This window comes from Mus pahari, chromosome 1 (assembly GCF_900095145.1).
Source record: "Mus pahari chromosome 1, PAHARI_EIJ_v1.1, whole genome shotgun sequence".
NCBI classification, from domain to species: Eukaryota; Metazoa; Chordata; class Mammalia; order Rodentia; family Muridae; genus Mus; species Mus pahari.
Genome location: NC_034590.1, coordinates 78,470,231 through 78,493,000, shown reverse-complemented (window position 1 = coordinate 78,493,000; position 22,770 = coordinate 78,470,231). Strand labels below are relative to the sequence as shown.

The window sequence follows — 22,770 nt, the reverse complement described above, 5'->3', positions numbered from 1 at the left end:
GATCAGAAATTTTTTTTAGTCTCGAACATCCATACTTAACAAATCATTTTTTCTACAATATTTTTTAGAAATTTTATAGTCTCTTCTTGCTTCTTATCACTCAATAAGATGGAAGTATTTATTTGGTTTATCTCAAGGTAACAGTATTAAATCAAGCACGGCCTGAAGGAATGAAGTCTGTATTATCCAGGTTTCTCATACTAAAACAAATAGCTAAGATAATCAACTTATCAAAAGAAAAGCATTATTCCTGGCACAGAGGTTTACAAGTTGCAGTCACTGGTAGGATGACAATATTGATATGATCTGTTTCTATACCTCATGGTAGGGATGTGTGGTTGAACAAAGCCACTCACCTCCTGGTCAAAAGGAATGACAAGCAAATTTCTGAGTCACTTTTTTTATTTTTTGACATGTCTCAACTAAAGAAATTATTAGAAGTAGGCTCAATTTCTAAATTTTCTTGCATTGCCCAAGATCATTACAATAGGCAGTAGATTTTTGCAAATGACATGAGATGTGGGGGAAATTTAATATCCAATCTAAGCCAGGCGGTGGTAGTGCTTGCCGTTAATCAAAGTACTTTGGAGGCAGAGAGAAAGAAATCTGTTAGGTCAAGGTCAGCCTGTTCTACCAGGACTGTAACATAGATATCCCTGTCTACAAAAAACCTAACAACAACAAATAAAGATCCTGTCTATAACATGCTTCATAATGAATAACTTTTAAAAAATATTAATGTAACATCAAAATTATGTTTAGCAATATATATTTGACTTTATGAAACTTCCAGTTTTCCATGTATAATGAAATAAGATCACCCACATTTATTGAAGAGCTTGTCACATGCTAACACTGTCATCAATCTTTTTTAGTCAGATCATTCCCTTTAATCTTATCAGAAATTTATTACTAAATCAAATCTTTCTAAATAGCAGATGTCTCTAAGAAAATGTGTTTTTACCGAACAGTCTCTTCATAGCACCCTTAATCTCTTTATTTCTGAGGCTGTAGATGAGGGGGTTCAACATGGGGACCACCACCATGTAGAACACAGATACCACTTTGTTCTGGTCTGTGGAGTAGCTGGACTTGGGCATCACATAAATGAATGTGATGGTCCCATAGAAGAGAGTGACTGCAGTGAGGTGGGAGGTGCAGGTAGAGAAGGCCTTCTGTCGGCCCTCAGTGGAGCGCATCTTCAGGATGGTGATGAGGATGTAGATGTAGGAGACAGCTATTACAAATATGGTCACCACAATGATGGAGCCAGCAGTGAATGAGGGAACAACTGCAGGGACACTGACATCAGAACAAGATAGTTTTACTAATGGGGCAAAATCACAGAAAAAATGATTGACTCTATTTGGTCCACAAAACACAAGAGAAAAGAAGGAAAGTGTGAAGGAGGAGGCATTAAGAAAACCCCCTATATAAGATCCTACAAGCAACTGGACACAAACCTGTGTGGACATTTTGTTTGAATAAAGCAGTGGGCTACAGATTGCTATAAATCGGTCATAAGCCATGGCAGCCAGAAGGAAACATTCAACTGTCCCAAAGAAAACAGCTGAGCCAAGCTGGATGCCACATCCAAGATAGGAGATGGTGTTTCTCTCCACCAGGAAGTTGACAAGCATATTGGGTGTGACAGAAGATGAATAGCCAATGTCAGCAGAAGCCAAGTGGCTAAGAAAAAAGTACATGGGATGATGGAGCTGGGAAGAGACTCTGATGAGAAGGATGGTGCTGAGGTTCCCAGACACAGTCACCAGGTAGATGCACAGGATGATGATAAAGAGGACAACTCTAAGGACTGGGTCATCTGTTAATCCCAATAAAATGAACTCTGTCACTGTAGTGTAGTTCCCATCCTCCAGAAAAGCCATGGGACAGTGTAGCTGCTGCCAGATCAAGTCTGTGATGGAGATAGTACAGGAAAGGATTTATCAGTGGGTAGTTTCAGTTTCTTTAGTGCACAGATGATTCAATTATATTTAAATATGACCAAGCGTTCATACTTATTTGCCTGCAGGAATGAGTCTACGTTTTGAGTTGGTTAGCAATACAAAAAATCTTTTCCTCACATGTCATTTTCTTTTCTTGTTATATTGTTTAACCAATTGTACCTTAAACTGCAATATAAAAATATAATATAAATAAAAATAACAAAAATGAATGCTGGTCCTATTAGGGAAAAATGAATACAGACTTTTATAGGAAAGAATTGGATAGTAGCCAATATTTTACATGGTTCTTAAAATAGCAAGTATAAATACCTAAGAGAAATGTAAGAAATATATACAGATACACATAGGTAATTTATGAAATTTCAATGTTTGCCACATTATTCATAAGATATGAGATTTTCATAAAATATTATTTAAATCAGGATTACAATAGCTTTTAGAAGAGATTGTTGAACTTGCATTAGTTTATATAACATCCAGCAAAGTTAGAAGCTGAAGCTGAAGCTATCTGAAACCAGTTACTTACCAGCCACATAATAATGTATTTAAATAATAATAATCTTAGACTCCTATAAACAAAAAAATGATTGGAATGGTTTTTTTATTAAAATTTTTAAAAGATATGTTGTATGAGATTTCCTACATTAATAAATTTATTATTGAAACAACAACTAGACAGTAATTTTAATTTATTAGTAAAATTATCTAATTTAAATTTTTAGATATTTTCCTAATTTTTAAATAAAAAATATTTACCAAATAATTTGATATATCTATGGAGTTAAGTTACTATGAAAACATAATAGATACTTAACCAATAGCTAAAATAGATTTATTTATAGAACATACATTTTTCTCAGACCATACGTGAATATGATTCAGCCAAATTCACTATGAAAAACCAAAGACCTACCTGAAATGAGAACTCATTCCTCCTTCAGAATAAGGTCAATGTTGTGCGGTTATGTTGTCATCTTTTAGCTTTTGTTTTCTTTAGAGATCAATCCCTGAAGATGCTGAAGATTCAAATTTGAATTCTGAGGTTATGATAGAGCTTTATAATTTCTTGTGATGGATATTGAGTGCTTCAAATCGCAGGGAAGAATACTTAAGCTCCCAAGCTCCTATCAATTCTCAAGAGGTCAATTTATTATTTTGTTTTGTCTAGGTGTTCATGCATAGTGCTATATGATTTGTTCACTATTTACTACATTATCATATAATAAATTTTCCTAAGAACAGTTATTTTTTAACTGTGATATTTGCAATAAATTAATAATGTTAAATATCATCTATAAAAGCTACAACTACTTTTATTCATTCAACATATACTTATCAATAATTCTTAATCAATAAATATTTTAATGGCCATCTTTAGCATATGCCAGCCAGTACCCCAAGGGAGCATAAAACGTTACTTTATATAAAAAATTACATTTTAAATAACAAATATTTTGACATTTTTCATTTTATATGAAGTCAGAACATAAATGTCTTAAAATTGTATAAAGAAGTGTAATTTTAAAATTACTTGGATTCTCCCAACAATGAAAATACAGTCCAAGTATCATGCTTGAGTAGTGATCTTAATGTAGATAGGTCATGGGATAACACTAACTCTTTAGCCCAAAGACTCAGTGGTATTCTAGTTCTCTTGAAAATCCTAATTGCAATATCCCTTGTAGCCCTGCTATAGGAGTGTTGCTTTGACAATAACTATAGTAAGAGCAAACAAATATTCCTACCCACATCCCTTTATTCTGATAATTATGGTAAGCAATTTACATATAGAGAATATTTACAGGATATTAGGATGTAGATGCTTTTCTTATTCTGATTATTCCATTGATAGAGCACAGATTGAAAGGTCAAATGATTTTTACACTGTGACTCTAACTCCTATAATCTAATAGTGGATAAATATCTACATCTATTAAAAACAAAAAACTAAAAACAAAAACGAAAACAAAAACAGGGCAAGTGCAAAATCATAAGGGACAGAACACAATGCAATTCACCATTATCAGAACCAAGTTATCCCCCCACAACAAGCCCCGGATACCTTAACAACAAGCCCTGGATACCTTAACACCCCTGAAACTCAAGATGATGACCTAAACTCCCATCTAATGAAGATGACAGAAGTCTGTTATAAATGACTCCCTTAAAGAAATACAGAAAAACACAAGCTAACAGAAGTTCTTAAAGAGGAAATAAATGAATCCCTTAAACAAACAAACAAACAAACAAAAACAAAAACAATCAAGCAGGTGAAGGAATTGACCAAAACTGTCCAAAAAGTAAATATGGAAATAGAAACAATAAAGAAACACAAATGGAGGCAACCTTAGAGATAGACAACTTAAGAAACAGACCAGGAGCTAAAGATGCAAGCACCAGCATCAGAATATAAGAAATAGAAGAGAAAATCTCCGGCTTAAAAGATACCATAGTAAATAATGACACAAAGGTCAAAGAAAACACAACTTGCAAAAAAGCTCCTAACACAGAACATCCCAGAAATTCAGGACACAATGAAAAGAACAAACCTAAGAATAAGAAAAATAAAAGAGTGTGAAGGTCCCCAGTTCAAAGGGCCAGAAATCATCATCAAGAAAATTAAAGAAGACTTCCCTAACCAAAAGAAAGAGGTGGCCATAAGTGTATAAGAACATCAATTAGATCAGACCAGAAATGAATATACTTCCTTCACATAATAATCAAAACACTAAATGCACAGAAAAAAAAAAAGAAAGAATAATAAATGCAGTAAGAGGAAAAGGCAAAGTAACATATAAAGGCAGACCTATCAGAATTGCACCAAACTTCTCAACAAAGAGTCTAAAAGCTTGAAGATCCTGGACAGATGTCATGCAGGCCCTAAGAGAACACAAGTTCCAGCCCGGGATACTATAAGCAGCAAAACACTCAAACACAATAGATGGAGAAACCAAGTTATTCCATGACAAAACCAAATTTTAACAATATCTTTCTACTAATTGATCCCTACAGAGAATACTGGAAGGAAATATCCAATAAAAGGAGGGTAACTGCACACACAAAAACACAAGAAGTTAAACATTTTTACAACAAACTGAAAAGAAGAGAACAGTACACACATAATATTATTTCTGGAAACAATAATGAGACGAACAAAGTGTCATCTGTCTGTAATATCTCTCAGTATCAATGGAATCTATTCTGCAATAAAATAGCACAGGCTAAAGACTGGGTACTTAAACAGGAGCCAGTATCTGGCTGCATTTCTAGAATCACAACTCAATAACAAAGACCTCAGAGTAAAAGGCTGGAAAAGGTCTTCCAAGCAAATGGTCCCAAGAAACAAGACAATCTATATCCAATAAAACAGACTTTCAACCAAAAGTTATCATATGAGATTGGAAAGTTCACTTTATATTCCACAAAGTATAAATCCACCAAGAGGAAATCTCAATTCTGAATCCCTATGCTCCAAAATCAAGAACACCCACATTCATAAAAGAAACTTTACTAAAGCTCAAAATATACAATGAACCCAACACAATTAAAGTTGGAGAATTCACCCCTCTACACACTCTTACCAGTGGCCAGGTCATTGAAATATGATTTATACTTAAAAGATTCCCTATAACCTTAATGCTGTGAAAGCATTGCTTGTATGTACTGTAGTTCCCTGCAAGGCAGTAACCATAGCCAAACCCTGATTGTATGAGGGTCCAATTTCTGCCCAAAGATGAATATATCCAGATAAGTCTGTCATTGCTTTCTATGGCCAGATGGTTGCCATGACCTGCATTAGTGTTCTCATAAGACAGTTGCATATCAAAAGGAAGCCCTGTTTGAGGGTCTCTGAAAATTCTACTAGCTGTTTTAATAGTGTATCCACAAAATCCTAAAAAAGTTCATCAGTAGCCTGTTTGACACCAAATAATTCTCACTGAGATCTGCTTTCCAATCTTGGGGGGTTAAATTTTGCTTCTAACACTATATCCTACAAAATTTGTATAAAAGGGGCATCAGGCCCGTACTGGAAACAGCTGTTTTTAACTTTTATACTCTTGTCATCACTCTAATTGCGAAATATATGGGTGAGCTAAAAATCCTAAGCTTGCAATCAAACTGCAAACTGCAGCCAATGGAACACTGGCAATTTTAACTGTAATTTTTAAGGTTCCTTTGCAATATTAATGCATAACCATAAATTTTGGAAAGCAAAACCCGATTTTAAACAATCCATTCTCTTTAAATTAATACCAGAAGCATCACTTTTGTGTTCTAAAGTTTGGCTGCCAATTCCTCCATGGGGAGCCCTCCCCACTCCAGTCTAGAGAAGATGGCACCCAAAAACCACGAATAGACCATCTTGATATTAAAAACACGAGGTAGTTTAATAATGGAGCTCCGAGCCGAGCCGATACATATCTCACGCAGGAGACAGAGGGATCAACCATGAGGCCCGAAACTAGGGGTTTTTATAGGGAAAGAGTCAGGGGGGAGGGGAGCTGGGGAGAATTTGCGCAGTTGCACACGATTGACTCATTTAAACATCAGCAGAAAACAATTACACATCAGTAGAATAGTGCGTGCAAGTCAGGATGTCAGGAGTCCCGAGGGGCAGATGCTTATCTAGGTCAGTGGAACATTTGGTTAGCATATAACTTCAAACTAGGTGGCTGATGACTCAGCCAAGATAGCCCAGACAAGTTCCTGCATTCCTTTTTTTCCCCAGGTATGTTTTAACAGTGGGCCTGCCCAGGCGTGGTCAGGGCCTGTTCCACTGTGTTCTCTACCTCAGACTTCTAAGTTTACAAACAACTTTTTCTTTGGAAGTTACGTGAATCAGGCCTCAAATTTTATCTTAAATTTCATTTCCCTTCAATATGAATGCATGACAGTGCAACTTTTAATTCTTCATTAAAGAGACATTGTTTTAAATCTTATCTCTTATAATTTTAGTTTCTAGGATAAGAACTACATAAAATATTATCCCAATTTAGAAGTATCTTTAGAGGCCTGGTTTCCTGGGTTGGCATGTGTTGTTTAAAATGACTCCAACCCTAAGTTACTAGTTTTAAGCTAACTTTCTATTACCAATGTTACACTTTTTAAATCATACTCAATAACATAAGCTAATACTCTATGACCAAGTCATGCAAAGCATATTTATACCTTTAAGACCAGTCAGAAACCAAATGAAGAGGCTACACTAATCTTATAAATTTAGACCAAAGAATTTGTACTTTTTCTAGCTATAATTTCAAGAGAAAAAGCATGTTGTCATTTTCTGAACCCAATAATCACAATTGCAGAGATTTTTCTAGGAAAAAACAACTATCAGCTTATTTGCCTTAGAACTTAAGAAGCTGCTGGCCCCTCTTAAAAGCAGCTTTTCAGCAGGGTCTCTCCTGCTGTGCTTGACTGCTTGACTCCTGGCTAAAGGTTCAGTACAACTGAAATCAGTCTGTGCTGTGCAAATTCAGACTGAATCAAGAGATGGATAGCCAGCAGATAAAATTTTAACCATTTTTTCTTTTCAACATAAAACATAGAGCAACAGTCATTCAAACAATGAAACAAAAACAGACACAAATTGACATGTGGACAGATTGGTGCACCAAACAGACAACACAGTGAGGGTAAAGAACTTTGATGTAACCAGAACTAATGATGTCTCCTGTAGGAGCCAGAGAGAAAGCAGTATATCTCCCAATTTCTGTCTGTCCTTGGGAGAGCTCTGAAATCCATTTTCCTTCTCTCTTGATCTCTCTGTGTCATATTATTTGTATATCTAGCATCTCCCTCTTCTTCGATTTTTTGTTTTTTGCTCTTTCTATTTTGTTTTATTTTATTTTAAGCCCTACTCCTCTTGCCTGATGCAGTTCTTTTTTTTTTTTTTTTTTTTTTTTTTTTTTGGTTTTTTGAGACAGGGTTTCTCTGTGTAGCCCTGGCTGTCCTGGAACTCACTCTGTAGAACAGGCTGGCCTCGAAATCAGAAATCCGACTGCCTCTGCCTCCCAAGTGCTGGGATTAAAGGCATGAGCCACCATGCCCAGCGCCTGATGCAATTCTTGACTGTGGACAAATGCCTGTTTAGAATTTTCTAGTCCCACTTTCCACTGTCAATTCCTAGCTGATATCAGCATTGGGCAGATGCTGACTCAGTCTACCTGTATCCGTTTTGCACCCTTGCAATCAACAGATGAAATTTGTAGCACTTACATTAATGCTGTATGTTACTCACTGTGCAGAATACATACTTCTTTTTTCTGTGGGGCCCCACCAAGACATTGTCCCTCAGTCGTTCTTTCCACATTCAGGCCACTCATTTGGGAGCCACCTATAGCCACCAGCAGCCAAGGTTTACTGGGTCCCTGAAAGGAAAGCTGGGGATGGAAGGGAAGGATGGCAAGAGAAATAATGAGCCAAGACAAAGTTCTCTGATCAAGGCTCAATCTTTAATTGTAGGGTCTTGAATTTAAAGGGGGGATACCCATCCCCTACTTTGCCAGGATCTCATTGCTTTGTCAGGATCTCATCAGGAAAACAGGTTCAGCCTCTCAGAAGGTAGTGATGTCTTGGAGGAAGCAGCAGAGGTGGCAGGACAATAGACTTTACCTAGGTCTGAAGACTCAACCTTAGGTGGGCTAGGGTCTGAATTAGCCCAGTCAACGCTGGGGGGAAGGGCACAACAATATCACAAAATGTGAATCAAAACACAGTTCTCATTTATTTTCTTTTCTGTTTTTATCATTAGTTTGTTTATTCACTTTACATTTGGATTGCAGGCCCCCCTCCATCCACTCCTCCATGTTCCGTCCTTCCTCTGTTCTCTCCTCCCCTTCTCTTTGAAGAATGGAAAGATCCCCATGTGTTCTAACCTGCCCTGGCACATTAAGTTCCAGCAGTAGTTAAGGCAAACTATCTCACTCAGGCCAGACAAGGCAGCCCAGCTAGGTTAAAGGATCTAAGGGCAGGCAACAGAGTGAGAGATAGCCCCTGCTCCAATAATAAGGGGATCACCATGAATATGAGGCTACACCTGTTACAAATATTTACAGGGTCCAGGACAAGCTCACACATGTTCTTTAGTTGGAGGAGTCCCACTGAACCAGGTTAATTAACCCTGTAAATCTTATTGTTGTACCCTTAACCTGTCTGGCTCCCTCATTCTTTCTCCTTCTCTTCCACATGACATCTTAAGTTATGCCTAATGTTTAAAACAGAGTATCATTTACAGTCTCCGGGATAGGCTTTCCCTCATGGGTTGGGTCTCAAGTTGGGCCAATCATAGGTTGTGCATTCCCTCAATCTCGGTTTAATCTTTGTCCCTGAAAATCTTGTGGGAGGACAAATTTTGGATCAAAGTTTTGTCAGTGGGTTGGTGTCTCCCTCTCTTCACTGGTGGTCACACTTAGCTACAGGAGGAAGCCATTTTTTGTCTCCATATCCCCATCTTGTAGGAGTTCAGTTAGAGGCAACTTCCTAGATTATGTGATCCTCCTCTCTTCCAAGTATCCTGCCAGTTCAAGAGATGTCTCCCCACTGGTTTCCCTTGTCTCCTCTATCCCTCTCCCTACCCATTCCTCTTCCCCAATCTAATTCACAGAACTTATCACCTTCCCAAGTCCTCTGCCACCCAGTTCCCTTCCTCCATCCACTCTAATGTTTATTTTATTTTTCCCTTCCGAGACTCAAGCATCCTCCACTGGATCCTCCTTACACTTAGGTTCTTTGTGTATGAAGATTATAGAAGGGTGTCCTATATTTTATGACTAATATCCAATTATAAGTAAGTGCATACCATGTATGCCTTTCTGGGTTTGGGTTACCTCAATCAGAGTGATATTTTCTAGTTACATCCATTTGCCTGCAGATTGCCTAATGTTAGTTTTTTTGTTTTTTGTTTTTGTTTTTTTTTTTCCTGAGTAGTATTCTGCTATGTAAATCTATCACATTTTCATTATTCAGTTTTTGGAGGAGGGACATTCAGGTTATTTCCCATTTCTAGCTATTTAGAATAAAGCTGCTATGAATTTGAGCTAGTGTCCTTCTGCTTTGTGATATGTTTGAGCATCTTTTGGGTATATGTCCAGGAGTGTTATAGATGGGTCTTGAGTTACAATTCCCACCTTTCTGAGATATCACCAGAATGATTTCCTATGTGGTTGTACAAGTTTACACACCCACAAGCACTGGAAGGCTATACCCATTGCTCCACATTCTTACCAGCATGTGTTGTCCCTTGAGTTTTTGATCATAAATATTATGACATGTGTAAGATGAAATTTCAGAGTAATGATGATTTGCATTTCCCTAATGAGTACAGATGCTGAACATTTCTTTAAGTGCTTTTAGGTCATTTGAGATTCCTCTGTTGAGGATTCTCTATTTAGTTCTTTATCCCTTTTTAAAATTGAGTTATTTGGTTTGTTGGTGTCTAACTTCATGTTTTCCTTAAATATTTTGATTTAGTCTTGATCAGATGGAGGTCATATTCGGTAGGCTGATCTTTGTCCTATTGATGGTGTTGTTTGCCTTACAGAAGATTTTCAATTCCATGAGGTCCCATTTATTCAGTGTTGATCTTAGTGCCTGAGCTATTAGTGTTCGGTTAAAGATGTTGTCACCTGTGTCAATGTGTTACAGGCACGTCCCCATTTTCTCTTCAATTAGATTTAATGTACTGGTTTTATGTTGCATTTCTTGATCTACTTAACTTGAATTTTGTGAGGGTGATAGACATGAATCTATTTGCAGTCTTTTACAAGCAGACATCCAGTTACACCAGTACCATTTGTTGAATATGTTTTTGTCATACTATGATTTGGATTGTTTATCAAAAATCAAGTGTCTGAGGTTGTGTGGGTTTAATTCTGTGTTATTGTTTCTATTCTGTTGATCAACCTGTCTATTTTCATACCAACACCATGAGGTTTTTGTTACTATTACTTCTGTAATAATAGCTTGAAATAAGGGATAGTTATACCTCCAGAAGTTCTTTTACTATTCAGGATTGTTCTAGCTCTCCTGTGGGTTTTTTTTGTTTTGTTTTGTTTTCTGTATAAGGATGAGAATTGCTTTTTCAAGGCAGGTAAAGGACTTGCATTGGAATTTTGATAGGAAATGTTTTGAATCTGTAGATTTCTATGTTAATCCTACTGACCCATGACCATGGGAGATCTTTCTATCTTCTAATATCTTCCTCAGTTTCTTTCTTCAGCAACATGATGTTCTTGTCATACAGGTCTTTTCTTTGCTTTGTTAGAGGTACACCAAGATATTTTATTTTATTTTTGGCTATTGTGAAGGATGGTGTTTCCTTACTTTCTTTATAAGTCCATTCATCATTTGTATAAAGGGGGTGATAGAATTTTTTTTTGAGTTAATTTTGTATCTAGCCACTTTGCCGAAAGTGTTTATCAGCTCTAGGAGTTCTCTGGTAGATTTTTTTTTTGGGGGGGGGGGTACTTATATATTCTATCATATCATCTGTGAATACTTTGCCTTCTTCCTTTCCAATTTGCATCCCTTTGGTTTACTTTAGTTTCCTTATTGCTCTAGTGAAAACTTCAAATACTATATTGTATAGATATGAAGACTCTGCACAGCCTTACCTTGCTTGTAATTTTAGTGGAATTGCTTTACATTTTTTTTTTCTCTATTTTATTTTATGTTGGCTATTGGGTTCCTGTGTTCTGACTTTGTTATTGTTAGGTGTGCACCATGTTTCTCTGATCTCCTAGGACTGTTAGTATGAAAGGCTGTTGGATTTTGTTAAAGGCTTTTTCTGCATCTAGTGAGATGATCAAGTGGTTGTCTTATTTCAGTTTGTTTATGTGAGGGATTATGTTGATGGTTTTCCATATAGTGAAACATCCTTGCATTCCTCATATGATGCTTACTTGGTCATGGTAGATCATGTTTTTATGTGTTTTTAGATTCAGTTTGTATGTGTTTTATTTAGTACTTTTGCATTAATGTGCATAAAGTTCATAACCTGACATTCTCTTTCTTCAGTGAGTCCTGTTTTGTTCAGATATTAGGGTAACTGTGGCCTCATGAAATGAGTTTGGCAATGTTCCTTCTGCATCTCCTTTTTGAATAGTTCAAGAAGTAGTCATATTAACTCTTCTTTGAAAGTCTGGAAGAATTTTTTTGGCTGGGAGACTTTTTATGATTGCTTCTGTTTCCTGAAGTGTTATAGGAATATATAAGTTAATTATCTATTTTTAATTTAACTTTGGTAATCAGAATCTGTCAAGAAATTCTCTCTTTTGTTTAGATATTAAATTTTGTGGAGTAAAGGCTTTTGAAATAAGACCCAAAGATTCCTTAAACTTTTTTGTGTGTCCCTTTTTATTTCTTATTTTGTTTATTTGACTATTCTCCCTTTGTCTTTTAGTTAATTTGGCTAAGGGTTTGTCTCTCTTGTTGATTTTCTTGAAGATCCAGCTCTTACACTTGTTGATTCCTTGCAGTGTTCTCTTTGTTTCTAACTAATTAATTTCAGCCCTGAGCTTGATTGTTTCCTGTCCTTTACCCCTCTCGGGTGTATTATTTTCTTTCTTCTAGAACTTTCAGGTATGCTGTTAAGCTTTGCTAGCATGATAGCTCTCTAATTTCTTTATGGAGGTACTTAATGCTCTTAATTTTCCTCTTATCAATGTTTTTATTGTGTCCATAAATTTGGGTACGTTGTACCTTCATTTCCATTGAATTCTAGGAAGTCTTACTTTAGTTATTTCTTTCCTGACCCATGATCATTCAGTAAAGACTTTCAGTTTCTAGGAGTTTGTAGGTTTTCTGTTGTATCTGTTGTTGTTTGGTGTTAATTCTTTGTGGTTTGATAAGATACAAGGGATTTTTCAATTTTCTTATATCCATTGAGGCTAGCTTTGTGACCAACTCTATAATCAGTTTTGGAGAAGGTTCAGTGGGGTGCTGGGAAGAAGGTATATTCTTTTGTGTTTATGTGAACTATTTTATAGATATCTTTAGGTCAATTTGATTCAGAACTTAGGTACATTTTTTTATTTCTTTGTTTAGTTTCTGTCTTAACAACTTGTTCCTTGGTCACAGTGTAGTCTACCAGTATTAATGTGTGGGTTTTCAATGTATCATGTAAACTTTAGTATTGTTTCTTTTGCATATGTTGGTGCCCTTGCATTGGGGGTATAGATGTTAATAATTTTGAGATTGTGGTGGTGGAGTTTTCCCTTGATGTGTCTTTCCTTGTCTCATTTGATTAATTTTGTTTGAATTTTATTTGATTAGATATTAGAATGGCTATTCCAGTTTTTTTTCTTGGTTTCATCTGTTCTGAAAATCTTTATTCAGGCCTTTACTCTGAGGTAATGTCTATAGTGTGGCTTAAGTATGATCCTTATATGTTTACTGTAGCAGGGTATCTGAGCTCTCAAGATGTCATATTACCCTGGCTCTTCTTTTTTTTAATGGATTAATAGATTTATTTTTCTTGTATAAAAACCCTTATGTGTCAGCCACAGCTGGAGCCTGGGTCCTCTGAACAGAGACTCCGGTGTGGGTTTTCACAATATGATCAGTGAATTCCTGATAAGGAGACTTGGTGAAGACAGTCTCTTTCCAGAGGTCAGGGGTCAGGTAGCTATAAGTCTTGGAGATGGCATCAAAGGTGGCCTTGGCAAAGTTGCCCAGGGTGGTAGTGCAGCCTCCTGCTGAAGTGTAGCAGTCATCTATACCGGGCCATCATCAGGAGCTTCTTAGGCACAGGAGCAGAGACAATGCCAGTGCCTCTGGGGGCAGGGATGAGACGCACCAGCACAGAGCCACAGCCGCCTGTCACCTTGGATAAAATAGTGTGGGGCTTGCCAATCTTGTTCCCCCAGAAGCCTCTCCACACAGGGACGATGGAAAGCTTGGCCAAGATGATGGCCCCTCAGATGGCAGTGGCAACCTCCTTGGAGTCCTTAACATCAAGACCAATTTGACCATTATAGTCCCAATAGCGACGAATGCCTTGAACCTGGTCCGCTGGCCAGCCCGAGTCTGCTTCTGCACTGGCATGATCTTCAGAACCTCATCCTTTAGGGATGCACCCAATGATCTCAGACTCCTTAATGGGCAGGGAGAACAGGTAGATCTCCTCCAAGGACTTGATCTTCATGTCCTTAACCAGGCGGCCTAGCTTGGTGATGGGAATCCATTCCTTGTCTCCAGCTTTACCTCCACGAACCCCGCGGCCTTCACCAAGGCCATGGCCTCGACCACGACTGCGGCCCCTAAGAGCACTGCCGAATCCTCCATGGAAACCTCCCTCCGCAGCCTCCTAATCCTGGGCCCCCAGGTCCTTTGGGCCTCCCGCTGCACCGGCGTCATCAGCCATTTGGTGTTTTCCCAAAGAAGAAGGACCCTGCCTCTTTTTGATTGTGTTCTTATGCTGTCCTTTAGTGACCTGTCTTTCCCTGGTATTCTTGGATATCCTGATGCCTGCGCATCTTCAGGAAGATGATGAGGATGTAGGTAGAAAATGACTATGACAAACACTGTGATCACAATGATGGATCCAGCAGAAAATGAGTCAAGAATTAGGAGGTTATTGTTATCACAATAGGAGAGATCAACTGAAGGTGTAAAATCACAGAAAAAGTGACTGACCCTATTTGGACTACAGGGAAAAAAAGAAATGAAGGAAATTGTAAAGCAGGAAGCATTAAGAAACTCACCAATATACGACCCTAGAAGCAACTGGATGTAGACTTGTGTTGACATTTTTGGTTAAATAAGGCAGTGGGTTACAGATTGCCACAAATATATCATAAGCCATGGCAGCCAGAAGGAAATATTCAACAGTTCCAAAGAAAAAAACTGAGCCAAGCTGGATGCCACATTCAGTGTAGGAGAAACTCCTTCCTTCCAGCCAGAAATTAACATGCATATTGGATATAACAGAAGATGAAATGCCTTTGTCAATAGAAGCTAAGTGGCCGAGAAAAAGTACATGGAATGATGGAGCTGGGAAGAGATTCTGATGAGAAGGATGGTGCTGAGGTTCCCAGACACAGTCACTAGGTAGATGCACAGGATGCTGGTGAAGAGGATGACAAGGACTGGGTCATCTGTTAAACCCAATAAAATAAGTTCTGTCACTGCAGTGCAGTTCCCTTCCTCCAAGAAAACCTTGGAACTGTGTAGTTGATGACAGATCAAGGCTGTGATGGAGATGTCACAGGAAAGAATTTATAAATGTCGGGTTTCACTTTCACTAGTACACAAGTAGTGCAATTCTATTAGAAGGTATTCAAGAATCCATATTTTTTTGCCTGTAAGTCAAAATTTAAAGTAGGTTAACACAATCTACTAAAATCTTTCTCTCATATAATATGGCTGTTTGTTTATGCATAATGTTGGTTTACCAACTCTACCTTTAAGAGAAAAATAAAATTAGAATATTGATTATAATAACCAAAAAATCTTTAGTATACTAGGAAAGGTATAAAATTCTGTAAAAAGTATTTGAAAAGCAGCATACATAGTTATTAAAAGTATGAAAAAGGAAGAATATAAGAATTATGCATAGATACAATTAAAGACCTTATGGAATTTTCAATATGTCATATGTATATTGTTTTAAATATGTTATATATTTTCATAAAATTTTATTTTGTTAATACTTTCAGAATGTTAAAAGAGATTATTTCGCTTGCATGTCATTTACAAGTCAGTAAAGTCAGTATTAGAAACCTAACTATCTAAACCCCACTACTTAACAGCTATGAAAGAATAAAGTTAAATGATATTAATCTTAGTCTCTTGTATACCACAAGGGACCTGGATGGGAGAGGGGAAGGTGAGGGGAAAAGGGCACCAACAACAATGTAATTAGGAATAGAGGGAACAGGTGTGAAGCCCTGAGGGCCAGCAGAATGAATAGATACAGGCAGATCTCATGAACACAGGGAAGAAGTTTGTGTTGTTTCAACCTTGGTTAGACATGTTTCTTTTTGCAGAGGGTAGTAGTCAATACAGAGGCCTTTAAATGATCAGAGAACTCTGTGTGCTCACCTGAACATGGCTTATCTATACCAGTCTCCAACTTAAAATCCACAGAGAACGTTACCAAAGGGGAATTCAAATGAATGTAAGTAAGAGCTGGCAAGTGGAGAGAAGCACTATATAATGTTGAGTTGTAAATATAACTTGGTTGTTGCACAATTAAAATGGTTACCTGCATAAGATCAGGCCAATCTACATTCCAGCAGGAACAGAAGAAAAAAAATACTTCTGTTTTCTCAGGCCTGTTAGAGGAGCTACTGACAGGTGATGGTTCTTGAGAAAGTCACTCTCTTTTAGGAACAAGAATGCTTGTATGTTACTTACCCAGTCGATGTCCACACTCCCATCTGCATATGTGAAACATTAATTGTACTCAGAAGTTATTAATAAAAATGGAAAAATCAGATATGAATTTAAAAGAGCAAGGAGAGGTATGTACGGACATTTGATGGGAAGATAAGGGTTAAAATTACATTATAATCTCCCAATAAAAGAGATCATTTAAAATGTTTAAATGAGATATTGAATTGAGCAGGAGTAGATGAAGTGGGGGCACTATATGAAGTTAGAAGGAGATAGTGCTAGGTGGATATGATCAATATATGTGTTATAAAGTATGAAGCTTTCAAAATATAAGAGAAATTTGCAGATAAATCAAGGATATACTCTTCACTTCAGACTCCACAATTAGGTCATGACCAGGGTCAAAGACCACAGATCAGAAGCTTTATGAGTCTACAACGTTCATCCTTATAGATTAGCCTTTCTACAACATTTCTAGGAAGTTTAGTTTGTTTTTGCTTCTTTTTTTTTCCTTTTTTGAATATATCAAAAATAATTTTCCCCCTTTTATTGGTTATTTTATTTATTTACATTTCAAATGTTATCCCCTTCCCAGTTTCCACTCCACAACCCCCTCTCCCCTCCCCCCCACCTTTCTGAGGGTCCGCCTCTACCCACTCCTGCCTCAGTGCTCTAGCATTCCTCTACCCTGAATCATCCAGCCTCCACTGAATCAAGGTGCTCCCCTCCCATTGTTACCAGATAAGGCCATCCTCGGCCACCTATCCAGCTGGTGCCATGGGTTCCCTGCTCTGTACTCTTTGGTTGGTGGTTTGTTCCCTGGGCCATTGGGGGGTCTGTGTCTGTTTAGTTGATATTGTTGCTCTTCTTATGAGGTTGCAAACCCCTTCGGCTCCTTTAGGCCTTGCCCTAACTTCTCCACTGGGGTCCCCCACACTCAACCCTATGTTTGACTGCCTGCATCGACAGCTGTTTTGGTCAGACTCTGGCATAGCCTCTTAGGAGATGGCTATATTAGGCTCCTGTCAGTAAGCACTTCTTGGCATCAGCAGTAGTGTCTGGGTTTGGTGTCTACAGATGGGATGGATTCCTAGGTGGGGCAGTCTCTGGATGGCCTTTCCTTCAGTCTGTGTTCTGCTCCTTGCCCCTGCAATTACTCCTTTGACAGGAGTAATTCTGGATTAATATTTTTGATGTGGGTAGGTGACTTCATCCCTCAACCAAAAATCATGTCTAGTCACTGGACATGGTCTCTACAGGTTCTATCTCCCATTTGTTGGCTAATTCAGTGAATGTCCTCCCTATTGGGTCCTGGGAACCTCTTGGGTAGCAGCTACCCCAGTTCACCTTCCCTCACTGCTACACACTTCCTTTCAAATTCCTGACCCTCTGTACTTCTCCCCCATCCTCCTGTATCTAAATCAGCCCCTTTCTTCTCTCCTTTCATCCTCTCAGATTCCTCTCTCCCTCTACTTCCCGATATTATTTTCTTCCCTGTTCTGAGTAGAACTGTAGTCTTCACACTTTGGTGTGGTCTTCCTTCTTCTTGGGTTTCATATGGTCTGTGAATTGTGTCATGGGTGGTTTTTTGTTGTTTTGTTTTGTTTTGTTTGGCTAAATCCACTTATCAGTGAGTACATACCATGTGCCGTGTGTGTTCTTTTGTGACTGGGTTACCTCACTCAGGATAATATTTTCAAGTTTAATTCACTTGCCTTTGAATTTCATGAAGTCATTGTTTTTAATAGCTGAGTAGTACTCCATTGTGTAAATGTACCACATTTTCTGTATCCATTCCTCTGTTGAGGGTTGTTTCCAACTTCTGACTATGTACAAATAAGGTTGTTATGAACATGGTGAAGCATGTGTCCTTGTTATATGTTGGAGTGAGGATTATCAAATTTATCTGAAGATAACTGTTAATTGAAGCATAACCTGAAGTATTGAAATCCTTATTAGTCTGGTTTCTGTTGCTATAACAAATAGTTAAGATAATCAACTTATAAAAAGAAAAGGGTCATTCCTGACAGAGAGGTTTACAAGTTTCATTCCTTGGTGGGTTGAGTCTATTGATTCATTCTGTTTCTGTACCTCATGGTAGGGATGTGTGGTTGAACAAAGATACTCAGTCCCTGGCCAATAAATAAGATAGAAAAGTTCTGAGTGAGTTATGTCTTTTATGACAGGCCTCAAGTAAAGTAAGTATTGCCATTAGGCTCACTGTTTAAATGTCTTTATCATTCCCAAGAGAACCATGATAGATATCAGGCTCTTGCCAATTATACAAGACTTTGTGAACAATTAAGATCAAACATGTGACATGCTTAAACATTTACAACTTGGAAAAATGTTAATGTAAATTAAAATTATGTTTAGCAATTTATATTATTAGATTTATGCCCTTAAGTTAAATTTTAATTTGATTTTATTATAAAACTTCTAGTTTTCTATGTAACATGAAATTTGAACCCCCATATTTATTGAAAAGCTAGTAATATACTATAATGTTTTCAATCAGAACACTCCATTTAATATTATACTAAAGAGTCATTATTATTCTATAAAGTCTTTCATAATAAGTGTTGACTCTTAGAAAATATTTTTTTTCACCAAGCTGTTTCTTCAGAGCATCCTTAAAATCTTATTATTCCTGAGGCTGTAGATGATGGGGTTCAACATGGAGATTACCACCACGTAGAACACAGATATCACCTTGTTCTGGACTTGGGCATCACATAAATAAATGGGACTGTCCCATATAATAGTGACTACAGCGAGGTGAGAGGAGCATGTAGAGAAACTCTTGTGTTGACCTTCAGTAGACTGCATCTTCAGGATGGTGATGAGGATCTAGGTATAGGAAATAGCAATAACAAACAGTGTGATTACAATAATAGAGCCAGTAGAAAATGAATCAAGAATTATAAAGACACCATTATCAGAACAGGAGAGTTCAACTAAAGGAGTAAAAATCACAGAAAAAGTAATTGATTCTATTTGGTCAACAGAAAAGAAAAGAAACAAAGGAAAGTATAAAGAAGGAAGCATGAATAAAGCCACCAATATAAGACCCTACAAGCAATTGGATACACACTTGTTTGGACATTTTGATTGAATAAAGCAGTGCGTTATAGATTGCCACAAAATGATCATAAGCCATGGCAGTCAGAAGGAAACATTCAGTAACACCAAAGAAAGCAGCTGAGCCAAGCTGGATGCCACACCAGTGTGATATACTGCAGTCAGAAGGAAACATTCAGTAGCACCAAAGAAAGCAGCTGAGCCAAGCTGGATGCCACACCAGTGTGATATACTGCTCCTCTCCACCAGGAAGTTGACAACCATATTTGGTGTGACAGAAGAAGAGATGGCTATGTCAACAGAAGCCAAGTGGCTCAGAGAAAAGTACATGGGATGATGGAGCTGGGAAGAGACTCTGATGAGTAGGATGGTGCCGAGGTTCCCAGACACAGTCACCAGGTAGATGCACAGGATGATGGTGAAGAGGATGACTCTGAGGACTGGGTCATCTGTTAATCCCAATAAAATGAACTCTGTCACTGCATTGTGGTTCCTGTCCTCCAGGAAAGCCATGGGACAGTGTAGCTGCTGCCAGGTCAAGGCTGTGATGGATACATAAAGGGAGGGCATTTATAAATGAGTAGTTTCACTTTCATTCATATACAAATAATGCAATTATATTTAAAGATGTCCAAGCATGTATATTTACTCATCTGCAAGGATGAGTCTACAATTTAAATGTGGTTAGCACAACACCCCTAAAAATTTTCTATGTCATAAAAGCCTGTTTCTTTATAGGTCATGTTCTTTTACCATTTCCTTAAAGTGAAAAATAAACATAGAATATCAATTAGAATAGCAAAAATTAATCAGTACTATGTTATAAAAGATGAATGCATAAACTTTTATAAGAAATAGTTGAGAACTAGCTAATATATTTACATACTTCTTTAAAAACAAACATGAATCTAAGGATTATGCATAGATACAAATCAGTAATTTGAATGAAATTGCAATACTTTCTTATATATTTTTGAACTCTGATATTATATTTGCCTAAAATATTAACTTCACCACTATTTTATAACTTTGAAAGACATTATTTTACTTGCATGTCATTTATAGCTTTTAAAATCAGAATTAAAATCTTAACTGTCAGAAACCTACTACTTAACATATAGGTAATAATAAAGTTAAAGAATAAAAACCTTAGACTCCTTTATACCAGAAATGATTAGAATTTTTTGTAAAGTTTTTAAACAGGTATTATGTAATATTTTCCTAAATAAATAAAGTTATTGCTCATATACCAACTAAACAAGAATTTTAAATTATCAATAAAAATATCTATTGAAAATTGTTAGATATATTTAATATATTTGAAAGAAAAAATGCCATTTTACCATTTAATGTGAAATATCTATCCAATTAGTTTGAAAACAACATAATAGATACTCAACCCATAGCTAAGACAATTTTATTTTGAGAACATAAATATTTTTCTCAATTTATATATGAAAACCATTCATCCAGATTCATTATTAAAAGCCAGAGTCCAACCTTAAAATGATAACTCATTTATAATTCAGTGAAAATTCAAGAATGCATGGTTATGTAGTCATCTTTTAGTGTTTGTCTCCTTTGAGGATAAATCCCTGAAGATACTCAGATTCGAATGTGAATTCTGAAGTTTCATTGAACATTACTATTTACTGTGGTTGTTAGTGAGTGAGTCAATACATGGGCTAGAATAACCAAGCTCCCAAGATCCTGCCAATTCTCAAAAGCTCAATTTCTTATTTAGTTCTCTCTTAGATGATCATGCACAGTCATATATGGTTTGTTTACTATTTACTACATCATAATACAAAAATTTTGTTAAAAACAATTATTTCTAAGATTATACTTATATTTGTACTAAATAAAAAATTTATTATACTTAAAGTATAAAAGATAGATCTAGTTTTACTCATTTTATATATATTTATAAATTAGTATTTAAATTACCACCTTTAGCATATGCCATCAAGTAGCCTAGAGTAGCATGAGGTGAAACTTCATATAAACTTAAATTTAAATAACAAAAATGTACATTTCTATCATATCATGTGAAGGCAGAACATGAATGTTTTTAAATTCCACAGTGAAGTAGAATTTAAAAATGACTTGGATGTCTCCAAGAATAGAAATACAGTCGAAATGTCACTCTTGACTAGTGCCCTCTATATAGGTAGGTCATGGTATAACACTAATTCTTCAGCCCGAAGACTTGGTGGTACTCTAGTTCTCTTGCTAACCCTAATTTCAGGAGACTTGTAGCGCTTTATTGCATGGTTTGTTTGACAACCACTGCAATAATTAAAACCAATATTTCTTTCAGTATTCCTTAATACTAATAATTATGCTAAGCATTTTATATGTAGAGGATCTTCACTGTCAGACAGGATATAGATTATTTTTCTTATTCTCAGTATTCATTGATAGAGCAGAGACTGAAGCACTCAAACAATTTGTATGCTGTGATTCTGATCCCCAAATGTCTAATGGTGGAATAATATCTACAATCAATAAAACTCAAAGAAACTAAAACAAAATCAAAGATAAATCAGATGATCTACACAACAGTGAATTGAGCGTTTCTTAAAATAATAAGAAAAAAACTGCAAATAAGTCTGTGAAAAAAACTGTGTTCAGTAATTTAGCAATTAAGTAAGTAGAAATTTCTCTGCCATTCAATATTGAATTGAGAATTCTTTGTTTATCTCTGTGGTCCATTTTTAAATAGGGTCATTTGATTGTCCGGAGTCTAACTTCTTGAGTTCTTTGTATATTTAGGATATTAGCCCTCTATTGGATGTAGGATTAGAAAAGATCTTTTCCCAATCTGTTGGTTGCCCTTTTGTACTATTGAAAGTTGCCTTTGCCTTACAGAAGCTTTGCAATTTTATAAGGTATCATTTGTCTATTTTTGATCTTAGAGTTTAAGCCATTGGTATTCTGTTCAGGAAAATGTTCCCTGTGCTCATGTGTTCAAGGCTCTTCCCCACTTTCTCTTCTATTACTTTCATTGTATCTGGTTTTATGTGGAGGTCCTTGATCCGCTTGAACATGAGCTTTGTACAAGGAGATAAGAATGGATTGATTTGCAGTCTTCTACTTGCTGACTACCTGTTGAACCAGCACCGTTTGTTGAAAATGCTGTCTTTTTTCCCACAGGATGGTTTTAGCTCTTTGTCAAAGATCAAGTGACCATAGGCTTGCAGGTTTATTTCTGGGTCTTTAATTCTGTTCCATTGATCTACCTGACTGTCTCTGTACCAATATCATACAGTTTGTTTTTTTAATCACTATTGATCTACAAAACACCTTGAGGTCAGGGATGGAGATTCCCATAGAAATTCTTTCATTGTTGAGAATAGTTTTGACTACCCTGAGTTTTTTG

General features: G+C 36.7%; 1 protein-coding gene and 3 pseudogenes across 1 annotated transcript; all 4 read right to left on the bottom strand.

Annotated features, from left to right (window-relative positions):
- Positions 1-851: 851 nt before the first annotated feature.
- On the bottom strand, positions 852-1,902 carry LOC110325171 (olfactory receptor 502). Its single transcript, XM_021202915.1, has one exon. It carries the CDS (start codon positions 1,887-1,889, stop codon positions 945-947), a length of 945 nt encoding a protein of 314 aa, XP_021058574.1. The 5' UTR covers positions 1,890-1,902; the 3' UTR covers positions 852-944.
- An 11,558-nt stretch (positions 1,903-13,460) lies between these two features.
- Positions 13,461-14,334, bottom strand: LOC110326338 (annotated as a pseudogene).
- A 61-nt stretch (positions 14,335-14,395) lies between these two features.
- On the bottom strand, positions 14,396-17,058 carry LOC110323865 (annotated as a pseudogene).
- A 1,788-nt stretch (positions 17,059-18,846) lies between these two features.
- Positions 18,847-19,901, bottom strand: LOC110323770 (annotated as a pseudogene).
- Positions 19,902-22,770: the final 2,869 nt, after the last annotated feature.

What these genes read in the sequence shown, in the direction of transcription:
- LOC110325171 (XM_021202915.1), bottom strand. Translation starts at nt 1,889, where the DNA reads ATGGCTTTTCTGGAGGATGGGAACTACACTACAGTGACAGAGTTCATT.